A 22430-nucleotide genomic window follows, 5' to 3' on the forward strand; every position below is an offset into this window, starting at 1 on the left:
GATAGCTTTTATCTGTTCTGGGTTGGCTTCTATGCCTCTCTTAGTAACCATGTATCCAAGGAACTTACCTGCTGAAACTCCAAAGTGGCATTTTGCAGGGTTGGGCTTCATATTGTATTTTTCCAATATTTTGAATGCTATTTCCAAATGTTTTACATGATCTTCTGCATTTTTGGACTTTACCACCATGTCGTCTATGTAGACTTCCATGTTATCACCTATTTGATCTTTGAACATCATGTTGACTAGGCGCTGGTACGTTGCCCCTGCATTCTTAAGGCCGAAAGGCATGGCAGTGTAACAGTATATGCCTCGGTCTGTAATGAATGTAGTACTCTCTTGGTCAGCAGGGTGCATTTTTATGTGATTGAATCCACTGGAGGCGTCCATGAATGTCAGCATTTCATGCCCTGCTGTGGCGTCTACCATGGAATCAATATGTGGCAAAGGAAATGGGTCCTTGGGACAGGCCTTGTTCAGGTCAGTGTAATCTACACAGACTCTCCATTTTCCATTCTTTTTCTGCACAACAACCACGTTAGCCAGCCACTCAGGGTACATTACCTCCCTGATCATTCCCATATCTAGGAGTTTTTCCACTTCTTCGTTGATTATGGCATTTCTTTCAGCTGCAAATTTTCGTCTTTTCTGTTGTACAGGCTTAAAAGATGGGTCAATATTAAGTTTGTGTGTAATTATATCAGCACTAAGTCCAGTCATATCAAAATGAGACCAAGCAAACCAAGATGATTTATTTTTAAGGAATTTTACCAGTTCGGGCCTGACACTATCTGGGGCGTCAGATCCTACTAGAACATACCTGTCAGGGTACTCAGGGTCGAGGATTACCTGATCTGTTTCCATTCTGGGAGGTGCTACATAAGTGCTCCTGACAGGGTACTATAATTGTTATGCAAGGGACTTACCTGCCTTTGAAGGTTTCAAGACTGTTGTATAGCATTCTTGGACTGTCTTGTGATCCCCTTTGATTGTGGCTATGCCCCAGTCTGTTGGTATCTTGATACACTGGTGATAGGTTGATGGCACGGCCTTAACATTATGAATCCAGGGTCTGCCCAAAATTGTATTGTAGGACGACAGGCAATCAAGGACTCCAAATTTCTTATAGGATGAGACTCCTTCAACGTAGGTTCAGAGGTGGATTTCTCCTAAAGTGCTTCTAGTTTCTCCACTGAACCCTACCAAAACGCTGGATTTTTTGGTGATTTGGTCCTTATTGATTTTAATGGCTTTCAGCACGTCAAGCATGATCAGGTTTACTGAGCTACCTCCGTCCGCTAGGATCCTTCTTACTGTGGCGGTTCCAATCTGCATAGAAATTACCAGACCATCATGATGAACATCAGGAATACCTACCAGGTCATAATCACTGAAAGAGATTGTTGGGACGTGATCCGGTTTGCAGGGTGATGCGATCCTTGGCGTCCTGGCTATCTTTTTTGCTGCTGAACTAGTCAGGCCGCAGATTTCTGACCCACCATATATGAATTTTACTTCATAAATTGGGGGTGGTGGAGGAAGGCTGCGATCTTGCTTATGCTCCTGGTTCTCTTTGCCTTGGTCTGCATTCCTTCCTTTCGTCTTGATCAGGTCTTTCAGGTATCCAGATTTCAGCAGATAAGCCACTTCTTTCCTCATGGTGAAACAGTCATCTGTTGTGTGTCCAATGTCCATGTGGAATTCGCACCATTTCGAATTATCTCTCCTAGGATTAGGATTTTCCACCTTTCTGGGCCATCTGACCACTAGTCCTATGTTGTCAAGCCTTTGGATTAACCCTGCAATATCAACACTGAAGTTATGTTCAGAAATAGGTGGAAAAATTTTAGCCTTACCTTGATACTCATGTGCCAGGTTGACTTCTGAATGGTCTGGCCTAGAATATGGAGTAGGTCTGTAATTGTTTCCTTTGTTGCTCTTCCTATTGCTTTTTTCATAGTCTTTTGGTCCACCGGATGATCCGAGTTTGTAGCTCTTGTCTTCTTCCAGCCTGATAAAAGTAAGGATTTTGGCATGGACATCTTCGAAGGTATGGCAGGGATACTTAGTGAGCTCGTTGTATAAGTCACCATGAGGTAGCAACCCCTGCCTGAATGCCTCCACTGCTGTTCCAACGTCACACCTGGGAATAAATACTTTTTCTTTGTTGAATCTTGCAAGGAATGTTCTGAGAGTTTCGTCAGGCTTCTGTATAATCCTGTAAAGATCACTGGATCGCTTCTCCAACTCCCTGCTACTCGCAAACTGCTGGTTGAAGTTGTTGATCAGGTTGGCAAAAGAATGGATGCTTCCAGTTGGCAGGTTGATGTACCATTGTAGAGTAGGACCTGTCAGCGTTGTTCCAAATCCCTTACACATGCAAACTTGTCTGAAATCACTGGGAATGGATGCTGATAACATTTTTTGTTTGTAAAGGGCCACATGATTCTGTGGATCCGTGGTTCCATCATAGATTTTCATAGACGGAACCACAAATTTTTTGGGCAAGTCCACCTTTGTTATTTCGTCTATGAAAGGCGAATCAGCATAGCTGTCAGGGGCAGCTTCTTCTAAACTGGTAGGTACTCCAGGTATCTTGTCGAATTTTTCATTGAGTCTCTTGATTTCCTGGACTACTGCCATCATGATGGCTGCTGCAGATTCATCAGGTTTTTCATTGTCATTCTTTGGCTCACCATCATCATCCGCATTGATAAATTTGGAGCCACTTGGGCTCCCAAAACTGGAAAAATCGATATTTTTGATAATTGATGCAAATGGGGTTCCTGGCTGGAATCTAGAGCCTGCTCCTTGGGTTTTCTCCAATTTTTGCTTCAAAGCTGACTCGATTCTCTCAACTGTAGAATTTCAGCCTCGGTTTGGGCTACTTTCTCTTTCAAGCTTTCCAACTCAGCTATTTGTTGGAGGGCTGCATTCAATTGTTCTTTAACGGTAGGCTGGGCCATTTTTGTAGTTTATTTGGATTTTTGTAAGGTGAGGAAAAAAGATTTAAAGAGCTAGATGCCCCACTGTGGGCGCCAGTTGTTTTGTGTGGATTTTGCGCAAGGCGAAATCAGGTCTGGGTAGATTTAGGTAGGGTTAACTAGCTCTAGTTAGTCTGTAAATCAGGTCGTCAGGGTGGAATGCAAAAGTAAAAGTACAATAAAAAAGAACAACAATAACACAAAGGACTTTGTACGTGGAAAACCCTTAAATGGGAAAAAACCACGGGCACCAAGCCAGGAGAGGATTTCACTATTATATTGAGTATTCAGCACAATGGGACGTAATTATCTTAAAAATTGAATAAGAATGTCGTATGCTATATTTTGTCTTGTATGTGTCTTTTTTTTTTCAAATGGTTTCCAAATGCTCCTTATATAATCACATGCTGAACGGCTGGTAAATCTCCTCATAAATGCTGAATATTCCGTATTAATTACCCGTAATATTATCCATTATTACGCCTTTAATTACTGCTCTTAATTGGGAATCTTCCCATTTAATGTTATGCGCGTAATCTTCTCATAATATGATCTCCTGGTCTGATATCGTCCTGATATTTTGACCGTTGTCCTCTCCATGGCTTGGCGCCTATCTTCATGTGTCCTGATATCCTGACACCCTGTCGGTTAGTTCAAGGCAAGATATTGATCGGGGATATCTGCGGATTTCCAGGCCTAACATTCACTATAACAAACTTTATCTCATTACAACAAACACTCTGTTTTACTTACATGTCAACAATGGAGATCAAGGTTCCATAGAAATACTACATAAACCTCTTTATACTTATAAATTGGACTTTCATCTCGGTATGGATGGATATGACCTAGACATGACAACGTGAACTAACATGATACTCCGTATCAGTCGTTCTTGAACAGTGTAAAATGATATAATAAAATGGTGAAATTAATATATTTGGATCTATAGTAATAAATGAAGCATTGACTGCTCGTGCCTTGTGTATATGTGATTGAATTAAAAAAAAAAACTAGATAATGGTTTCGCAGAAAGAGTAGCAAGTAGCAACTAACATCTCATAGTTTATATATTAGCCTTACCTGTAAATGTTTGACTTTGTCTTGTAAAATTCTTCTGTGTAATATTGTAATAATATGGTGTAGATGTATTTCTCCTTCGGCCTTCTTAGTCCATTCTTTACATTTTCTGCTTATGTTAACTTGCATATAATTTATAGAGTCTATTAATTTATAGAGTCTATTAGTTAAAACTTGGTGAAATTTTCAAAAGACTTTAAAGTCTCTTCCGATAACAATCTTGTGTAGTATTTATTGTCTGGGTTTACGTCTTATAAATTTTGAGCCTGTCACACTCCAGTGACTTATATCCGAGGACCAAGGGTTTATGACTTTCTAAATTTAGTAAAGTAAATCGTAAAGCCTTAATATTTCCTAATTTATTAACGGAGTCCACTTATTCCCTCACAATTATATCATCTGCATTTTCTTTAACTCGAGGAATATAATTATTTTATCTTGAAACAATTATAAAAAAAGACATTAGGAAAATGTAAATCCATAAATAACCGTGGATGAAGTATATTTTAGACGGGAATAAATAAACGTACTTGTATTTAATAGCAAAGAAGTATGCAAGAGAGGGACAGAGAGTTGGCGTGAGACCTCACAAGCTAGTGAGGGATCGAGTTGAGTTGAGAGTAGCAGTATGTATTCAATATCACTTTTTGATGATATATTTTCAACAATCTTTATTTAATTATCTTATTAGAAAACCGCTTCTATTATTATTCTGTTGAGCACCAAACATGGAACATGTTCAAAGAGATTCAACTCAAAGTTATTTTTATATACTTAGGTCATGTTCTTTTGGGTTAAATAAAGTTAAACCGAATTGAGCTGAACTAAACTTAAATGAGCTGAAGTGAGATGAATAGAGCTCAAATAAGACGGATGAACAAAAATAAGCTGAGCTGAATTGAAATGAGTTGAACTGAGCTGAAATTAAGCTGATAGAATAACAGTTTACAGTTTATTAATTGAATAACCGAAAATGAAAAATCGAATAATTAATGGTGAAAGTTATTATATGATTATATTTGGATCTATAATTAATAATGGTGCGTTAACTGCTCGTTTTATATGATTCAATATAAAAAAATACTAGAAGGTGGTTTCCCAGAAAGAGTAGAACAACTCGCACAAGGCTCAAGTTTAGATCTAGCATTAATCGTAAATGTTGACCTTTTAGCATATACTCCGTATATAAATACTTGTGCATTTAGGTTACGACGTACCATAATATATTGTGTTAACGCAAATAGGAAAGAAAAGTGCAAGAGAGTTGAGTTTATTAGTAGTGTAGTACGTATTATTGTGTTAGGAAAAAATGGCATTCCATGATTTTGAGATTTTCACTTTGAGTGATTCAACTCCATTCAGAACCTTGGTGGTAACCGAGCCTATGGGTTATCTCTGTTTCGAAGAAGAAAGCGTGTTCAGCCCAAGAGCTAAATTCGCAATCGAACGTGCTCGAAATGGCTCGGTTCACATCAGGAGTTGCTACAACAACAAGTATTGGACTAGGTATTATTCCTATTTTTCATTCATTTGCTTTTTCATTCAAACCTATACAATCGGTAAAAAGTTGATAGATTGAGATTCGGAATTTTTTATATGAATCCTTGTTCCGTCACTGTATTTAACTACGAGTATAATTATATCTATACTAAAGAGCCATTATAACCAATTATACCTTGAGCTTAGTGGTTAAGAGTTACACACTCTAACACTAATGTCTAAGGTTTAAACATTGGTACCCTCCATTAATCCTTAAACTAAAGAGCCATTACAAACTCAATTGATTATTTAAAACAATCAAATAACTATTTTATTTGATCTGATGAATTTAAAATTCAATAATCTGATAGATGAACCAACTCAACCAAAACCTTAAGGTGATGGTTGAGGCCCAACTATTATAAATATTCCTATTACGCTCCCTCACTCAAATGCCCGTTGGGCTTGAAGAGTGGTTAGTTGTGCACCGGCTCCCCCGTACCGTGTGCTGGGTTTCCACTTCGAGTTTTTTGAGGGGTTTTGAGGTTGCCAGGATTCGAACCCGCGCCCCCTCACTCGAGTGCCCATTGGGCTCGAAAAGTGGTTAGTGCACAGGCCCCCTCATATCAAGTGCATATCAAGTGCTGAATTTCCACTTCGTGAGTTATTGGAGGCTGCTAGGATTTGAACCCGTGACCTCTCGGTCATACTGGCTCCGATACCATGATAGATGAACCAACTCAACCAAAACCTTAAGGTGATGGTTGAGGCCCAACTATTATAAATATTCCTATTATAATCATATACGAGTACTAAATTGCGAAACTTTTTAATCCATTACGGTCAAAGACTGGACCGAAAAATTCGGTTTCGGCGCACTAAATTTACTTCTTCGATTTTCGGTCTAGTCCAGTTTTGGACCGTTTCGCATCCATAGCTTTACTATTTTAGGACCATATAAATTAGTTGCATATACATATATAAATAATTTTATAACTAATTATTTATTTTGATGTTAAAACACACATGTAAACGGTTAACAATAACCGAAAAAATTACACTTAAATATCAAAAAGAGCACTTATGATACTGATAACATCAATCAATTATATAAAGTAAACCAGATAGTATCCCGCATTTCGCGCGACCTGTTTGAAATTTTTAGTATTATAATTGAAGAGAAATACTATAATCGATATGTGACATTTAGTATTTTTATTTATAAATTGAAATAGATTAATTTTTTCAAATATTAGTTTTTTAGGTTTAAATTCAAAGTTTTTAAATAAAATATATATAATTTTAATTATAAATAATAGGCCATAGTTAGTTATGTATGATCAATGTTTTATAATAAATAAGCATAAAATAAGGAGTCATTTGGTTGCCCACTAAACTAATAAGAAATAAATATAATTGTTGGATCTCAACCATCACCTTAAGGTTTTGGTCGAGATGGTTCATCTATCACGGTATCAGAGCTAGTGTGACCAAAGGTCACGGGTTCGAATCCTGGCAACCCCAATTACTCACGAAGTGGACTTTCAGCACATGGTACGGGGGAACCTGTTAGGGCTGAGAAAAAAAGTCTGAACCGTATTTTTAAACGAAAACCGAACCGAAAAAACGAATTAAGGAATCCGAATATTCGGTTTTTTTTCGGTGCTGTAACCGAACCGGATTTTTTATTATAGAAATGAAGCGGATTCGGTATAGAAGATTCAAAATCGGGGACCGGTTTTTAAACCGGTTTCCATTTTAGAAACTAAAAGTCAAAAATAAAGTTAATTCAAAACCGGATACCAGTTTTTAAACCGGTAACTTAATTTTTCTATGTGTTTCTATGCATTTGATTGTGCATCTTTCTTGAAACCGGTTATGAAAACCGGAGCGGGTAAATCAGTTTACGGATCCGGTTTTTAAATTCAGAAAAAACCGGTTAACTGGATTAATCCAGAGCGGATTCGGGTTTACGAAAAAAAAACAATTTTTAAAACCGGTTACCTAACCGGTTTGCAAAACCGGAGCGGATAACCAGTTTTTCCCAGCTCTAGAGCCCGTGCAACTAACCACTCTTAAAGCCCGATGAGACACTCTTAAAGCCCGATGGGCATTCGAGTGAGGGGTTGCAATAGAAATAAATATAATAGTTGGGTCTCAACCATCATCTTAAGGTTTTGGTTGAGATGGTTCATCTATCATAAACAGTATATGAACTTAAATTCATGTAAATTGCAAAATGTGCATGTTGTTTGATTACCCAAATTCACATGAGTTCCGATTCCTCCATAAGAAAGGAAGTTGATTAGCTTAGCCTCCTAGGTAAGTGAGAATGCCTACATGAATTGCAATTCCTTCATGGCAAACAAATAATATTTTATGACTTCCTAAGCAATACTTCCTCCATTCTCATATGATGTACTCCCTCCGTCCCGGTCAATAGTTATCTATTTTCATTTTTGGGTGTTTCAGTGAATAGTTATCTATTTCCTAATTTGGTCATTTTTTATGGACATCTTTCTTGTACATGTGGGGTTATAGGTTTTGTATGGTCCAAATTCACCCATTTCTTTTTCCTTAATTTTTGTGTCAAAAGCAATAGATAACTATTGATCGAGACGGAGGGAGAACCCATTTTATTAAAATACTCCACTTATATATTCAACAAATGGGTACATCATATAAGAATGGAGGAAGTACAATTTTTTACATGCAACCAAACGAATCCTAATTATTTGAGCATCTTTTTCCCTTTCTCATGTATTTATTAAGCAAATGTCCAATATCATTATTTTGTACCGAATATTCATATGGATGTCATGGCACATGGCACATACATTCTTGTTATTATATTGTCTATACCCACTTGAATTCATGACATATACTTCGATTTAGTATGTACTTCAACTTTTGCGACAAAATTTGTTATTATTAAAAACATAAAGTTTTTTCAATATTTTCCGTTATGTCGAATTTCCTTTACTTTTTGCCATATACATGATATATATTTAAGTAATATTTAATATCATATTAATTAAAATAAAATGTCTTCGAACAATGCAACATCAACATTAAATTCTTAAATTAGATCGTTTCACGATACGTTATTTCCAAATGAATTAATAGTTGTCCAAAAGGATGTGAATATAGTTTTGTGTATTATCTTTTTTTATATATCAAATATATATGGTCCAAACTCAACTTATTCGAATGTTTTAGTTATGTCTTACATAGTTACATGTGTTATGTGTCAAACATACTTATAAGAAATTGATTTTCAAGTTTTTTTTTTTTTGATACGTACAACTATATATAATGATGTTTGAGATTTTACTTATAAATAAAGTAAATTGAACTTTCTCAAGTATACTTTTTTGAGGTTTAACATCAAAGTGTTTTAAAATACAACGTATAAATTATTTAATTAAAATACACTCTCTATCATTGTGTACATACATGCTCGTTATCACACTTTTTAAATTCTCATAAAATCTTATATTTATTTAATTCATCGCAACATAAATTGCTCATTCACACATTATAAAAAATTATTTCTTAGTAGTTATCTTTAACTTTTTTAATAAATACAACGACTCTTACGAATATATTCCACTTGTCTGTTTGATGGATCTAATGGTCTAAGTTTTATACTTTTCTCAAAATATTTATTTTAATTGAACGTAAAATATTATGAGATACTCACTTGAATGCCTAATACATATCAAAATATTTTTAATAATTTAACGAAAATTTTACTAAATTTTTCGCAATATACGTAATGATTACACTTCAGAAATTTTCTCAAGATTTTTTAATAAACTTAGAATCATATAACTAATTGTCTACAAGCCTTCTATTGTTAGTGATGACTGTTGAGATTCATAAATATAATGCCTCGTTTGGTTGCCCATTGGAGTACAACTCCACCGGAATAATGAATTCATGGGAATTAATCTCCCACATGAAATTCATGTGAATTAGCTAAATCCGTTTGGTTGTCGATGTAGGAGTTCAATTGCACCGGAGTTTGCAATTACCTAGGAGGACCTAAGTAATTCAACTCCTCCACAATGGAGGAGTTGGAAACTCCTTGGAAAATTAAATTCCTACATTATGGCAAAAAGTAGGCAACCAAACAAGTCCCAAATTTGTAATTCGTGGAATTTTGCAACTATCGTGATTTACAAGGACAACCAAATGACGCCTTAATGTAATTAACAAATAGCGTAACATTTATTAAACAATAATAAATGTTTTTCTAAGATTTATGCAGTATTTATTATGTTCATACTTAATGACCAGTTGAAATAAGTTACTATAATTAAGGTTGAAATGTTATGTGGCCATCCACAGTATTTTAACCCAATTATATATATATATATATATATATACTAGATTTCATGGCCGTGTGATGCACGGACCACCAAATTTTATTTATTTATTAAAATAAAACTTATTTTGTTATCAGCCAAATGTTTGCAATCTTCAGTTGTACAAACTATAAACTATTGTTTTGTCAGTTTGTGAGGAAATAACGTGAATAGAAGTATATAATTGAAGTTAAATTTATACTCCCTCCAATTCGCTATAATGTTCCCTGTTTCCCAAAACGGATTATTCAGGTAATGTTCCCCTTTCCTTTTTTAGTAACTTTTTTCTCTTATTTTATTCATTTCTCTCTCCTATAATCAAACCCCACATAACTTTTTTACTCCTATTTTATTACTTTTCTTACTATTTTGGCCCCACAACTCATTATTTAACTCCTATTAATTCATCTCTCTCTCCTAACATCAACCCCACCAATGTCCTTTATTCATTTTTAATAGTATTTCTTAAGTATCGTGCCAAAAGCAAATGGGAACAATATAACGAATTGGAGGGAGTATAATTATCCTCACTAAATTTAAAATTTATTTTAAACTAATATATTCATCAAAAGTATTTGCAAATGTTGGAATTTTTATAATCGTTCGAAAAAAAACTTCATTTAATAATATAGTTAGATATGTAAGATAATATTCTCTAATTGGTACAATAATCATATAGAGTATTTAATTGTCTGCACCCGTGTTTTATACATACCTTTTACGCAAGCTTCGTAATATAGATTTTTTTACTCTGTTTGCATCTTGCCATCTTTCTGTTCCCCTCATTTATCTTTTTAGTGATTAAAACTTTTGAAACAAAAAAAAATTGACCTTGAATATATTATAAACCACGAGTATAATATTTAAGATAATGATATTTACATAACTACATTTGTTATTAAAAACTTTTTCATAAAAAAAAGTCTTTCAACCAAAAAAACACTTCATTATTGAAGGGGGTATGTTGTAGTTTTTTAGGAAATGAAGGGAAATGGGAAACAAGATGAAGTAAAATGCGTATATAAAATGGGAAATGAGATGGCGACACTGGGCGTTACTCAAATGTGCGACACTCCGGGTATTATTATAATTTACATATGTATTTTGCTTTACCTCCATTAAAATTCAAATTTCAAACTTATTATTGCAAAAGATTGTTTAGGAACATAACAATTAATTAATTTAACAATTATGATAATCATAAATTTTTAAAAATCTGGTTAAAAGATTTTGTGGGATTTTAATGTGCGATATTGTTGGAGCAATACCTGTATGTTACTTATCATTGGAGTCCAATATTTCTATTGTTTGAATAATACTACTTTTTACGTATTTAAGTAACGGAAATCAATAGTTTTATTAGAGTGTCTTATTGTTTTATAGAACGAGTCCAGAAAATAGAAGAATTAAAGCATATTCTATCTTATAATCCCTTCATCTCGGCCATTTATTTACGTATTATATTCTATGAGCAGTGGCGGAGCGAGATTGTAGGGATGTCGGTAGGACAGGTAGAAACGAATACACAAAATCGCACCTCTTAAGCTAGCCATATAAATAGTAAACGGAGAAAGAACTCAAAGAAGAAGTGGAAATTGAGACGGCAAATATGTAGTCTTCAATTCAAATTGACTACATGAAATCATACACCTAGTTGAACTCAACTAACTACAGCGTTGATCTAAGATTACATTTTTAGGTTAGGAATATTTCTCGGCTGTTACCTAACTTAACAATTATAAATTCAGTAGAGGAAATTTTCGTAAGGTATTCGTCATCTCGCATTTGACAATAGAATTCTCTCTTATTTTTTAGTTAAACGGTAAACTAAGATTTGATGAAGATAAAAATGTGTTTGTTATGATTTGTATTGCTTTATAATATTAGATATAGTTTAGTTTAATGAGTATCTTTTATTTTTTATTTTATTAATATAATTGAATGTGAATTACGGTTTTATCCTTGCGATATTGGCGCGAAAACTAAGATGATTTTTAAATTTTTAATTTTTTTCTATTTTTTATTAGGGTGTTACCGAAACTCGATAACACCCGGTGTCGTCCAATGGCCAAAATGTTACCTAAGAGACGAATTTAAAATAAATGATTGGAATAAAGTGGTATGGAGGGAGTGAGATTTTTTTTTTTAATCTCAATTTAGATCATTTGTAGATAAGACTATGGGGTGATGGGGTGTTTGGTAAAAAGTAAATTGGTGAGTTTTCAGCCTATTCAAGCTTTTTAGCATGTTTAACTCACAAATCTACTAATTTACGTGTTTGGTAAATGGCATATTAAAACAGTAGATTGATATGCTATTCCACCCAACATATTCACATTAGTAAATTGTGAAAATTGAATCTATCAATTATTTACATATAGATATAATAATCTATTAACTTAAATTCTCTAATTACCAAACACTTTTATTAAATCAGCTAATTGAAACATATTAGTCAAACCTGTCAATCTAATCTGTCATCCCCTATCTACTAAAAGAATAGGTGGAACTCCAAATTTTGCCGCCTAAAATTTTAGAATCTAAAATTGGGTTATTATTATAATCTATTCTGATCTATAGGTGTATCTTGAAATATAAATGGATATAATCTTTTAATTGGATATATTCATAAATTAAAATGCTCACAATCTGCAAGATTTGCCTCCATGGGTTTTATAGTAAAAAAATTCATTAATAATCTATGAAAATATAAGAAACCGCGGATCAAAATTACAAAATAAATAAAATGTTTTAAAATAAAATGATTATGAAAAATGCTCTAATTAAAATAGACATTTCTAACCCTACTCAATTCTCTTGATTACTTTTTCAATATTGAGTTTTTTTTTTTTCAAATCAAAATATACAGATGACGAACGCATAAAAACTTAATGAATTGTCAAGTTATAAACTAAAAAGTAAAACTTCATATATACCGTGCATAAATTGCACAAGGTCTATACTAATAATACGTTAAAATGTGAAACCTCTATATATACCGTGCATTGCGCGTGATCTAAACTAGTTTATAATCTGTTTGAACAATCTGCTTCTGCTATTATTAATCTGCTGAGTATCAAACATGGCGTATGTAGATGAGGGCCTATGTAGATGAGGTTGTTTTCAGTTTCATGTCATTTGACTCGAACGAGCTTTATCAGGTCTAAGTAAACCCGAAGCTTAATGTCATTTGACTCGAATGAGCTTTATGAGGTTTAAGTAAACCCGAAGGTTTTGTTGGATTAATAGTGTTATGCTGAATCAAACTGTGGGCAGGGATTCGAGCAACAATGTAATGGCAATAGCAGATGAACCAGTGGAAGACGAGTTATCGGGAAGAAATACATTGTTTAGACCGAGCTTTGAGGCGAATAATACAGTCAGGTTTAGCCGTGTCCCAACTGGTACAGTTGGCATGAGGCCGCCCGAGCACATGTTACGGTGGTGTTTGACAGTGAGCAGCCAGCAAGTAATTCCGGCTTTGGCCAACTACTTTGATCCGGCTTCTAAAATAAAGCTGCCAACACGTGTGGCGTTTAAAGGGGGCGTGGGTGACGGTAACAGATATCTGGCTACTGAGTCCAAGACCCAGTGGAATTCGTTTAGGGAAAACGATTACAGATCACTAGGGGCCAACTACATCATCCACCACACCAACAATGGCGACATTCGAGTCAAGAACATGCAAGCAAACAAGTGGTGGACGACTGACCGTAATATTATTAAATCCAGCTTTGGTGGCGACGTGTCCGACACCAACCCTAATATCTTGTTTGAGGTCATCAAAATAGATGGCAACGAGATAGTGCTTCGTTACCGAGGCAACAACCGATTCTGTATTGATCAATTTGTGATGTATGTAGCAGACTCAATTACTGACTCCCGTGCCGGCTACATGAAGGTGGTTGAGCCGCTAATCTCGAGGAATGTCACGGTCCACAATCCTGATTTTAAGCTGGAAACAGTCCGGATTTACAACCACTCACAAGATAGGATTCTAGCATTCACCGACGTCGTCAACGGCGGCAGCACAGATCTCGTAATAGAGAAAACACTATCACAGCAAGTGACTAGAACCAAAGCCTGGCGTAAAAGTCAATCACTAATGCTGGGTACAAGTATGACTTTCAGCAGTGGAATCCCCAAGCTCGGCATCGGCCTTGAAATTACATTTGAAGGGCAGTTCACCAAGGAGTATGAATGGTCTCAATCTGAGGAAACAACTGATTTAATTTCTGAAACAGTGACTGTAACTGTCCCACCCGGGAAAACTACTAGAATTCTACTTATGGCCTCCAGTGCTTCCTTTGATATCCCTTTCTCTTACACTCAGACTGACCGATATGTCACCGGTGAAGCACCCGTCACCACTGTACTCGATGATGGCGTTTTTTCCGGTTCCAATGTCTACTATTTCTATATCAAGACTGAAGAGACCTTGCTTTGACTTGGGATTACTTGGGTGTCTCCACATTTACATTTCATTTCAATTCTGCACTAATAATTTGTGGTAGAGGGATATCTACTCAGTTTGCTCTTTAGTTCTTAATTTCTTCTTTGATCGTTGTTGTTGAATTAACGGCTTGAATGTTTGATTTTCGTTTGACTAATGTTGTTTTTTTTTTTTTTGAAGGGAAGACCACAAGGTCTCACTATATTAAACTTAAATCGAACAAAACAGCATCGTTCGCCTTTTCAGGCAAAACATCTGACCAACAAACTCTACCAACTACTCTAGGCTGACAATGAGCTAAAATATGCGCGACACTATTGTTCAAACGACTAGTAAAAGACCAACTAACAGAAGTAAAGAAATGACACAAAGCTAAAACATCATCAACGATAAGGGAGAAATCACTTCGACCCTTCGTTTTCTTCCTCAATGCTTCCACGACCATTAGACAATCGCTTTCGACGACGATATGTTGAAGGCCCCTTCGTCTCGCCTCCTGGAGTCCCTCATAGACCGCCAAAGCTTCAGCTACATGTGGGTCTAAGACTTGATCTCGCACCTCCGACATACCCCACTGTACCCGACCTCGTTCATCACGGCAAACCACCCCTAACCCCGTACCATCACCCTCCTTTACCCCGGCATCAACATTAATTTTGACAAAGCCCTCTGGCGGTGCGTTCCATGCTTTTCCTCCCTTCTCACTCTCTTCTCTTCTTCTCCCACAGCCCTTACGTCCCAGCAAAGCCCCTCCCCCTTCCGTCTCCTCCATCACATCCTTAGCCCTTCGAATAACCACTAAAGGATTCACTTCTTGGTCATCGAAAACAACTTTGTTACGGTGTTCCCATATCGCCCAACACCCGATCATGAACATAGCGTGCTCCCTGCCACCGAGCTCTCCCCAAACCGCCTCCACCCAATCCCGAATTCCTCCTCCATCCTCCCTTTCAACCCCCACCCCTAGACCAATCCAAGCACGCTTCGCCACAGCACAATCACGAAACAAGTGTAAGCTCGATTCATTAAAATAATTGCATAAAGAACAAAAAGAAGACTCACCTCGAACTCGAGAAGCAATATTTGCCCTTGTCGCTAAGGCCTCGTTGCACAGTTGCCAAAAGAAGAGTTTTACTCGGGGCCATACCGGGATGTTCCAAAGCCGCTTCCATAACCATTTTTCTCTCTCCCATTCCGACACTCCCCCCACTTCCATATCATGAGCATCCCCAACAAGATGTCTATAAGCCGACCTAACCGTGAAACAACCGTCCTTCTCACCCATCCAAAACCAAACGTCCTCTGGCCTATTCGTGCTAAGGCGCACGTTTTTAACCCGCTCACACTCAAAAGGCAGCAGCAACGACTCCATTAACTCCACATTCCAGCCCCCGCCATCCTCCCTAATCAGCTCCGAGACCAACATGTGCTCCTGTCCCACGACCTGCGGTGATAGAATCCTACCTGTCTGAGTCTTAGGCAGCCACGAATCGAGCCAAACCCGCGTCGTCAATCCATTACCAATCCTCCTCCTCCATCCATTACCAAGAGCGTTCCTAGCCTCCACAATCCCTCTCCACGTGTAGCTAGGATTGGAACCGAGACACGCAGACATCACATCTCCCCCCGGGTAATACTTCGCACTCATAATCCTCGCCCATAAGCTGTCTGGTTCCGTTACAAGCCTCCACACTTGCTTGCCTATCAACGCCAAATTGAACATGTGAAAATCACGAAACCCCATTCCTCCAATACTCTTAGGCTGACACAAACGCTTCCAAGACACCCAGCTAATACCTCTCTTTCCCTCCTCATGACCCCACCAAAACCGGGAAATAAGTGATCTAAGCTCGACACAGAATTGCGCAGGAATTTTAAAGATGCTCATCACATAGGTATGGAGTGAATTGGCCACAGCCTTTATAAGGACCTCCCTACCAGCCCTAGACAACATTTTTCCACGCCACCCATTCAGTCTTTTGCTCAGCTTATCTCTCAGAATATCAGTAAGGGCCTTTTTAGACCGGCCCACCACCGTGGGAAGGCCTAAGTACCGTGTTTGCTCAGCCACTTCCGCAACACCCAATCTCGTCGCCAGATTACTACGCTTCTGTATCGGCACCCCCTTGCTAAAAGATACAGTCGTCTTATCCAAGCTCACCAGCTGTCCCGAAGCATCCTCATATCGGTGTAAAATATCATTAATTTTATCAGCTTCACCAATATTAGCCCTCGCAAAAAATATACTATCGTCTGCAAACAGCAAATGAGACACAGCTGGCGCAAAGTTTGTAATCCGAACCCCATGCAAACATCCCGTCTCAACAGCCCTCCGCATTTGACTGGATAACACTTCAGCGCAAAGAATAAATAAATACGGTGACAGAGGATCACCCTGTCGCAAACCACGAGACGGTCTGAATTCGGATGAAGGATGCCCATTAATTAAAACCGAGAAAGAAACCGTGGTCACGCATTCCATCACCCGTGATATCCAAGCCCTATCAAACCCAATCGCATTAAGGACCCTCTCCAAGAAAACCCATTCCACTCTGTCATACGCTTTCGCCATATCGAGCTTAAGAGCCATGTATCCCTCCTTGCTTTGCGAATTCTTCATATGGTGAAAAATTTCGAACGCAATCATAACATTGTCTGAAATGGCCCGGCCCGGAGTAAAGGCACTCTGATTCTCCGACACTATCTCCCCAAGGAATTCTTTCAGCCTATTAGCCAGCACTTTTGAGACCAGTTTGTAGGCAACGTTACATAAGCTGATCGGTCTAAAATCGCGGATTTTATCTGGAGCTTTCTTCTTCGGAATCAGCACTATGTTCGTTTTATTGAGCGCCCTAGGTGATAATTCGCCTCTCAGAATAGCCAGGACCGTACTGATCACCTCCGTGCCTAGATGTCCCCAATAAGTTTGATAAAAAAGACCATTCATCCCGTCAGGACCTGGAGCTTTCAGAGGGTGCATCTGAGAAAGCGCTTCTAAATTTTCCTCCTCCTGATATTCACGTCGCAAGCCTCTATTCATCTCATCAGAAACTCTACTCTCCACCCCAGCAAGTAAATCAGGCGGCACCACTGGATTAGAAGTCAGGAACAAATTTTGAAAATACCCATTAGCCACACGCGCCACCTCCTCATCGCCAGTACGAATAACACCCTCGTCGTCAACAAGCTTTGCAATATAATTCTTTTGTTTGCGCTCACCTGCTCGTAAATGAAAGAATTTGGTATTTTTATCCCCGTCCTTCAACCACAAAGTTCTCGACCTTTGCCTCCAGTACTGTTCCTCTTGCTTTCTCAAATTGGCTAACTCGGCTATCAGTTTACGGCGTTTCTGGACATTAGCCTCCGTTCTCTCCGCTGCATTAAGGGTATTCAAAAGCCGCTGCTTGTTTCCAATACCACGCCCTATCTGTGAAATGCTCGTCCCCTTCCAACGACGAAGCTCAGCTGCACATTCTCCCAGAACCCGTACCAACGAACCCCTACCTCGTGCTATCCCCCTCTCCACTGCCTCCTCGCACTCCTCATTCCCGACCCACATTTGTTCGAATCTAAAACATCGCTTCCGGGGTTCACCTTTCTCCCTGATATTTAAAACGAGCTTTATCGGAGCGTGGTCCGACCATTCACGATCTAAATAGAAGAGACGCGCAAAAGGGAACATGTCCTGCCATAAAACCGTACAAAGCGCCCTATCAAGCATACACTGCCGGTTGTCTTCCACCGATTGTCCATTGTCATAAGAGAAATTTTACCCCTCCCATGTCACATCTTTAAGACCACAATCATCAATAGCAGCTCTGAAGTTATTCATTTGCCATTGAGGTCGGCTTCCACCTTTCATCTCAGTCGAAAAGAGAATCTCATTATAGTCACCTATACACACCCAAGGTAGTCGGGATTGACTCCCCAACAGCCTTAATAATTCCCATGACAAATGACGATCGGACACAACAGTCCATCCATAAAAACCCGTTACTCTCCAATCCCCTCCCTCCCCTTGGACAATGAAGTCCATGTGATAAACCGATGTAGAAACGAAAGAACACGTCAGCTCCTTTTTCCACATCATCGCTAGCCCTCCAGACCGCCCTACACTATCTACCTCCATACCAAAGTAACCGTCAAACCTCTCCCTCACCCTCCTCATTTCACGACCACTCAATTTCGTTTCACAGAGAAAAAGAATGGCCGGGGCTTCTCTCCGTACCAAGGTACGGAGTGCAGTAACCGTGTCGGGGTTGCCCAAGCCCCGACAGTTGATGCTTAGGATACTCATTGGGCCCGGCGGGGTTGACCTCCGTCAACCTCCGCCTCAGGTATTAAGACGCCCCCGTCTTTGGATGATTTCGCTTTCTTCTGACACCCTCCATCCACCTGCTCGTCCCTACTCCTCTTCAAACTCCCCATATACAGCATCTTGGACTGACCTCCCTCCTCCCTCTCTTCTCCCCTCCCTTCCCCCTCTGGCCTTGCAAACCTCACCCATCCCCTAGAATTCCCTCCTCCCCCTTTCTCATTTCCCGGCAAACATTCCAAGGAAATGACAGAGTTCCTCCCCAGCTGCCCTGCCTCCTCTTTTTCTCCCACCTCTCCTTCCTCATACTGCACATCTAGCCTGCATCCACTATCACCAGTCTGCATCTCCCCCTGCCCCGTCACCATGTTAACTCCCCCAGTCCCCTCGTTTAACTGCACACCCCCCATATCACCTGCTAACTCCTCACTCCCCTTCTCGTTATGACAGTGAACAGGCCGCATCTTTTTATTCCGCAGGTCAAGAGCAATATTTTTCAGTTTTTCTATCATATTTGTAATCGTCTCCTCAGACTCCTTCACACTCACCTCATCGAATTTAGCCCTTAGGTCTTTCGCTACCCTCCCAGAGCACTCCTTCGATGTTTTGATAACCTTCCAGGGCGAAGCTCGCAACCATTCTCCAAACTTAAGATCCTCGTCTTCATACGGACCATCTTCGCAATCTTTCTCCCCATGCCCAATCACACCACAACCATAGCAGTAGGTTGGTAGTCTTTCATATTTTACGCTGAAATTTACCGTACGTCCATCACGCATTCGAATAGGAATTTCTGCCTTCAACGGTTTCCTAATGTCATACAAAACCCTAACTCTTATAGCCCTATCAAGTTCGGGATTAGGGCCGTGTTCGAAGTGCATGAAATTACCCAGACAATCTCCTAACCGTTTCGCATTTGACAAACTCGTTCTCCCAGCGAGAGGAAGATCGTAGATTCGTGCCCAAATAGGAAATAAATGTAGCGACGAATCAGTAATCTTACCAGACTGGTTAGGCTCATCGAAACACCACAAAAATTTGTCGAAATGCCATGGTTGCCCTTCCAAAACCCTCGCTTTATCACGTTCGGATTCAAAGCGAAAGATGAATTTTTTCTCTTTTGCGTCAACCACATTACCCATGATCGGTTTTGATGGATTCCATAGCTTGATGATAGTTTCGATAGCCGCCTTTACGTTAACTGCCCTCGTTGCCCACAATTTCCCTACCAACAGGATCCTCCCTGCCTCCGTGACATCACCCTCCTCCTCCTCCCACACCAACGGATCCTCGGTTTCCCCCATCGGCTGTTTCCCTTCCCGGTGAAGGCCCTTTGATCCACTCTCCATCGGCACCTGCACACAAAAACCAAAAGACAAAAAACAAAAATCGCAGACCTACTCACAATCGAAATCGTGAGTAAATCCTCGAGAAAGAGGAAGAACAAAAGAGAAAATTTTGACAGGAGCAAAGAAACGAAGACGGAAGCCCTAGGAAACCCTAGACTTTTTTGTCTTATATAATCACAATTTATTGATTTGGTGTGATAAACGAGGAGAAATACATGGGAAATGTATAAGGTATTATTGGTTCTACTTGTTGCTTTGACAGGAGCAAAGAAACTAATGTTTTGATTTCGTTCTACTTGTAAACCTGTTTAGTCAAGTGTTATGCACTGCGCTGGGTGATAATAAAACTTTGGTCAAAGTCCTATTTTTATTATTTCAAATATTTACTCCCTTCTATTTTGATATGACATTCAACTTTTCATAAGTTTTTGTTGAATTTAAGGTGAATAGTGTGCATTTTTTTTATGTAGGGGAAATGAATAGAATTGAATTGGAGGTGAATGATGTTCTTTAGGTGAGGAATGCTATGTCAAAAGAAATTGATTAGTATAGATGGATTTGGGTGGGAAATGAGAATGAGTTATGATCATGGGTTAGTTAGTTGGGCAGGGCTAATTAATTGGGTTTAGTCAATGATGGGTTGGGATAATTAGGTGGATTTGGGTAAGTTAATAAGTGGCATATTTTGTAAAATGCGAAACACAAGGACAATACTCGGACAATATGGTCATTGTGTAACTTGAAATTTTTTCATATAAGGAAATAGGGAAGAAAAACTGAATTATTCGAATAAGAAAATAGGGAAGGAAACCGTAAATAAGGGGAAGTAAGAAAGAAACATTAAGGCTCTGTTTGGCAGTGCATTTCAGGTACCTGATTTGGTTAAAGTAGTTTATTTGACCAAAATTTCAGGTACTTTATTTTTTTGTAAGCGTTTCGCAAAAAAGTTTATTTGGTTAAATAAGCTACCTGAAATGAAATGCTACCTAGAGTAGCATTTGAGATTTCAGGTACCTGATTTGGTTTGATTTTCCGTTTTTACCCTTTAAATCTATTCTATTAAATAATTATCATATCTTTTTACGTCATTTCATCAAAATAAGTTACCTTTTCAGTTAGTTTGCCAAACATTTCTTTATATAATCAGCTATCTTATCAGTTACATTTTCAGGTTTCAGTTACCTTTTCAGTTTCCAGCTACCTTTTCAGGTTTCAGTTGTTTTTTCAGTTAGTGTTATCAAACATGACCTAAATACTCCCTTTTATTCTTAATAACCCTCCCCTTTCATTGAGGGCACGAGAATTAAGGGAGAGGAGTATTATATGGTAAAGTATTGTAGTGAGGTAGGAGATTGGAGAGAGGGAAAGTATTGTGTGATTAAAATAAGTATTGTTGTGGGGTAAGGTGATTAAAATAAGTATTATTGTGGGGTAAGGTGATTAAAATAAGATAAAATATGAGTATTGTGGGGTATTGTTGTGGGGTGGGGTGATTAAAATAAGTATAAAAGTTTGCCAAATAAGAAAATAAATAGAGTATTGTGAATAGACCAAGAAGGAAATAGGGAGAGTTATTTAGAATAGGAGGGAGTATGAAGTTATTCAATTGGCAAAGCTACTAAAGTGACTATTAACGAGTCTAGAGTCCCAATCACCAAAATGATTTGTGGGTATATTCCCTCGCCGTATTTACCCATTTCTTCCTTCTTTCCTTTCTCGTGCTAGTTGAATTTTCTTCTCTCCTTCTTTTTTTTAGATAGTTTTGTGTGGTACAAATTTAATTACACCTACAGTAAAGTAGGGTAGAGTGTTTTGTGTGATTCAAAATTATTTCCTAGTATGAAAGAAATGAGTAAATATGATGGAGTATTATTTTGCAATCACACCTCAAAAATTTCCAACCATTTCATTTGAGAATAGTACCAATTATCAATCCAACACGAGCTTTATGCAATCAGAGGTCTGAAACACCTAGAAAAAGGAAAAGAATTTGCGGCCCAAAATATTTGCACAACCAAAAAACAGAACATATAACTACGACGATAGTGAAAGCAAAACGCAAATACAAGTACAAGTGGCCCTTTATGTGACGATACCAAATTGACCTCCCACCTTCACATTTCACCTTCATAAACTCCACGCTCCATAGTCCATATATGCATACCAATTGCATTCGATAAAAGCCGGTTCTATGAATTATCAATTATATAATATAAAACGATCATGATTCATGATACCTCTCATCTTTGAATTTATACCATTTATTTAATGAATTAAATTTGGATTTTTGGCAATATTATCTTTCGATTGAGTTAAGTTCGTGTAAGTGAAATCAGGTCGGATAATAAATGGGTGACGATTGAGATTGAGCTTAGTTTATTCAATATTGATGTATCAAGC

The 22430-nt window shown here is 38.1% G+C and overlaps 2 protein-coding genes across 2 annotated transcripts; one reads left to right on the plus strand and one right to left on the minus strand.

The window, feature by feature from the left end:
* The first annotated feature begins 5373 nt into the window (after positions 1-5373).
* LOC141595668 (uncharacterized) lies at positions 5374-14360 on the plus strand. The gene is made up of 2 exons (XM_074415633.1): positions 5374-5570; positions 13190-14360. Exons 1-2 carry the CDS (start codon positions 5374-5376, stop codon positions 14358-14360), a joined length of 1368 nt encoding a protein of 455 aa, XP_074271734.1.
* A 205-nt stretch (positions 14361-14565) lies between these two features.
* On the minus strand, positions 14566-17925 carry LOC141595669 (uncharacterized). Its single transcript, XM_074415634.1, has one exon. The coding sequence runs from the start codon at positions 17923-17925 to the stop codon at positions 14566-14568; it is 3360 nt and encodes a 1119-aa protein (XP_074271735.1).
* Positions 17926-22430: the final 4505 nt, after the last annotated feature.

This window comes from Silene latifolia, chromosome 8, assembly GCF_048544455.1.
Source record: "Silene latifolia isolate original U9 population chromosome 8, ASM4854445v1, whole genome shotgun sequence".
Classification (NCBI taxonomy): domain Eukaryota; kingdom Viridiplantae; phylum Streptophyta; class Magnoliopsida; order Caryophyllales; family Caryophyllaceae; genus Silene; species Silene latifolia.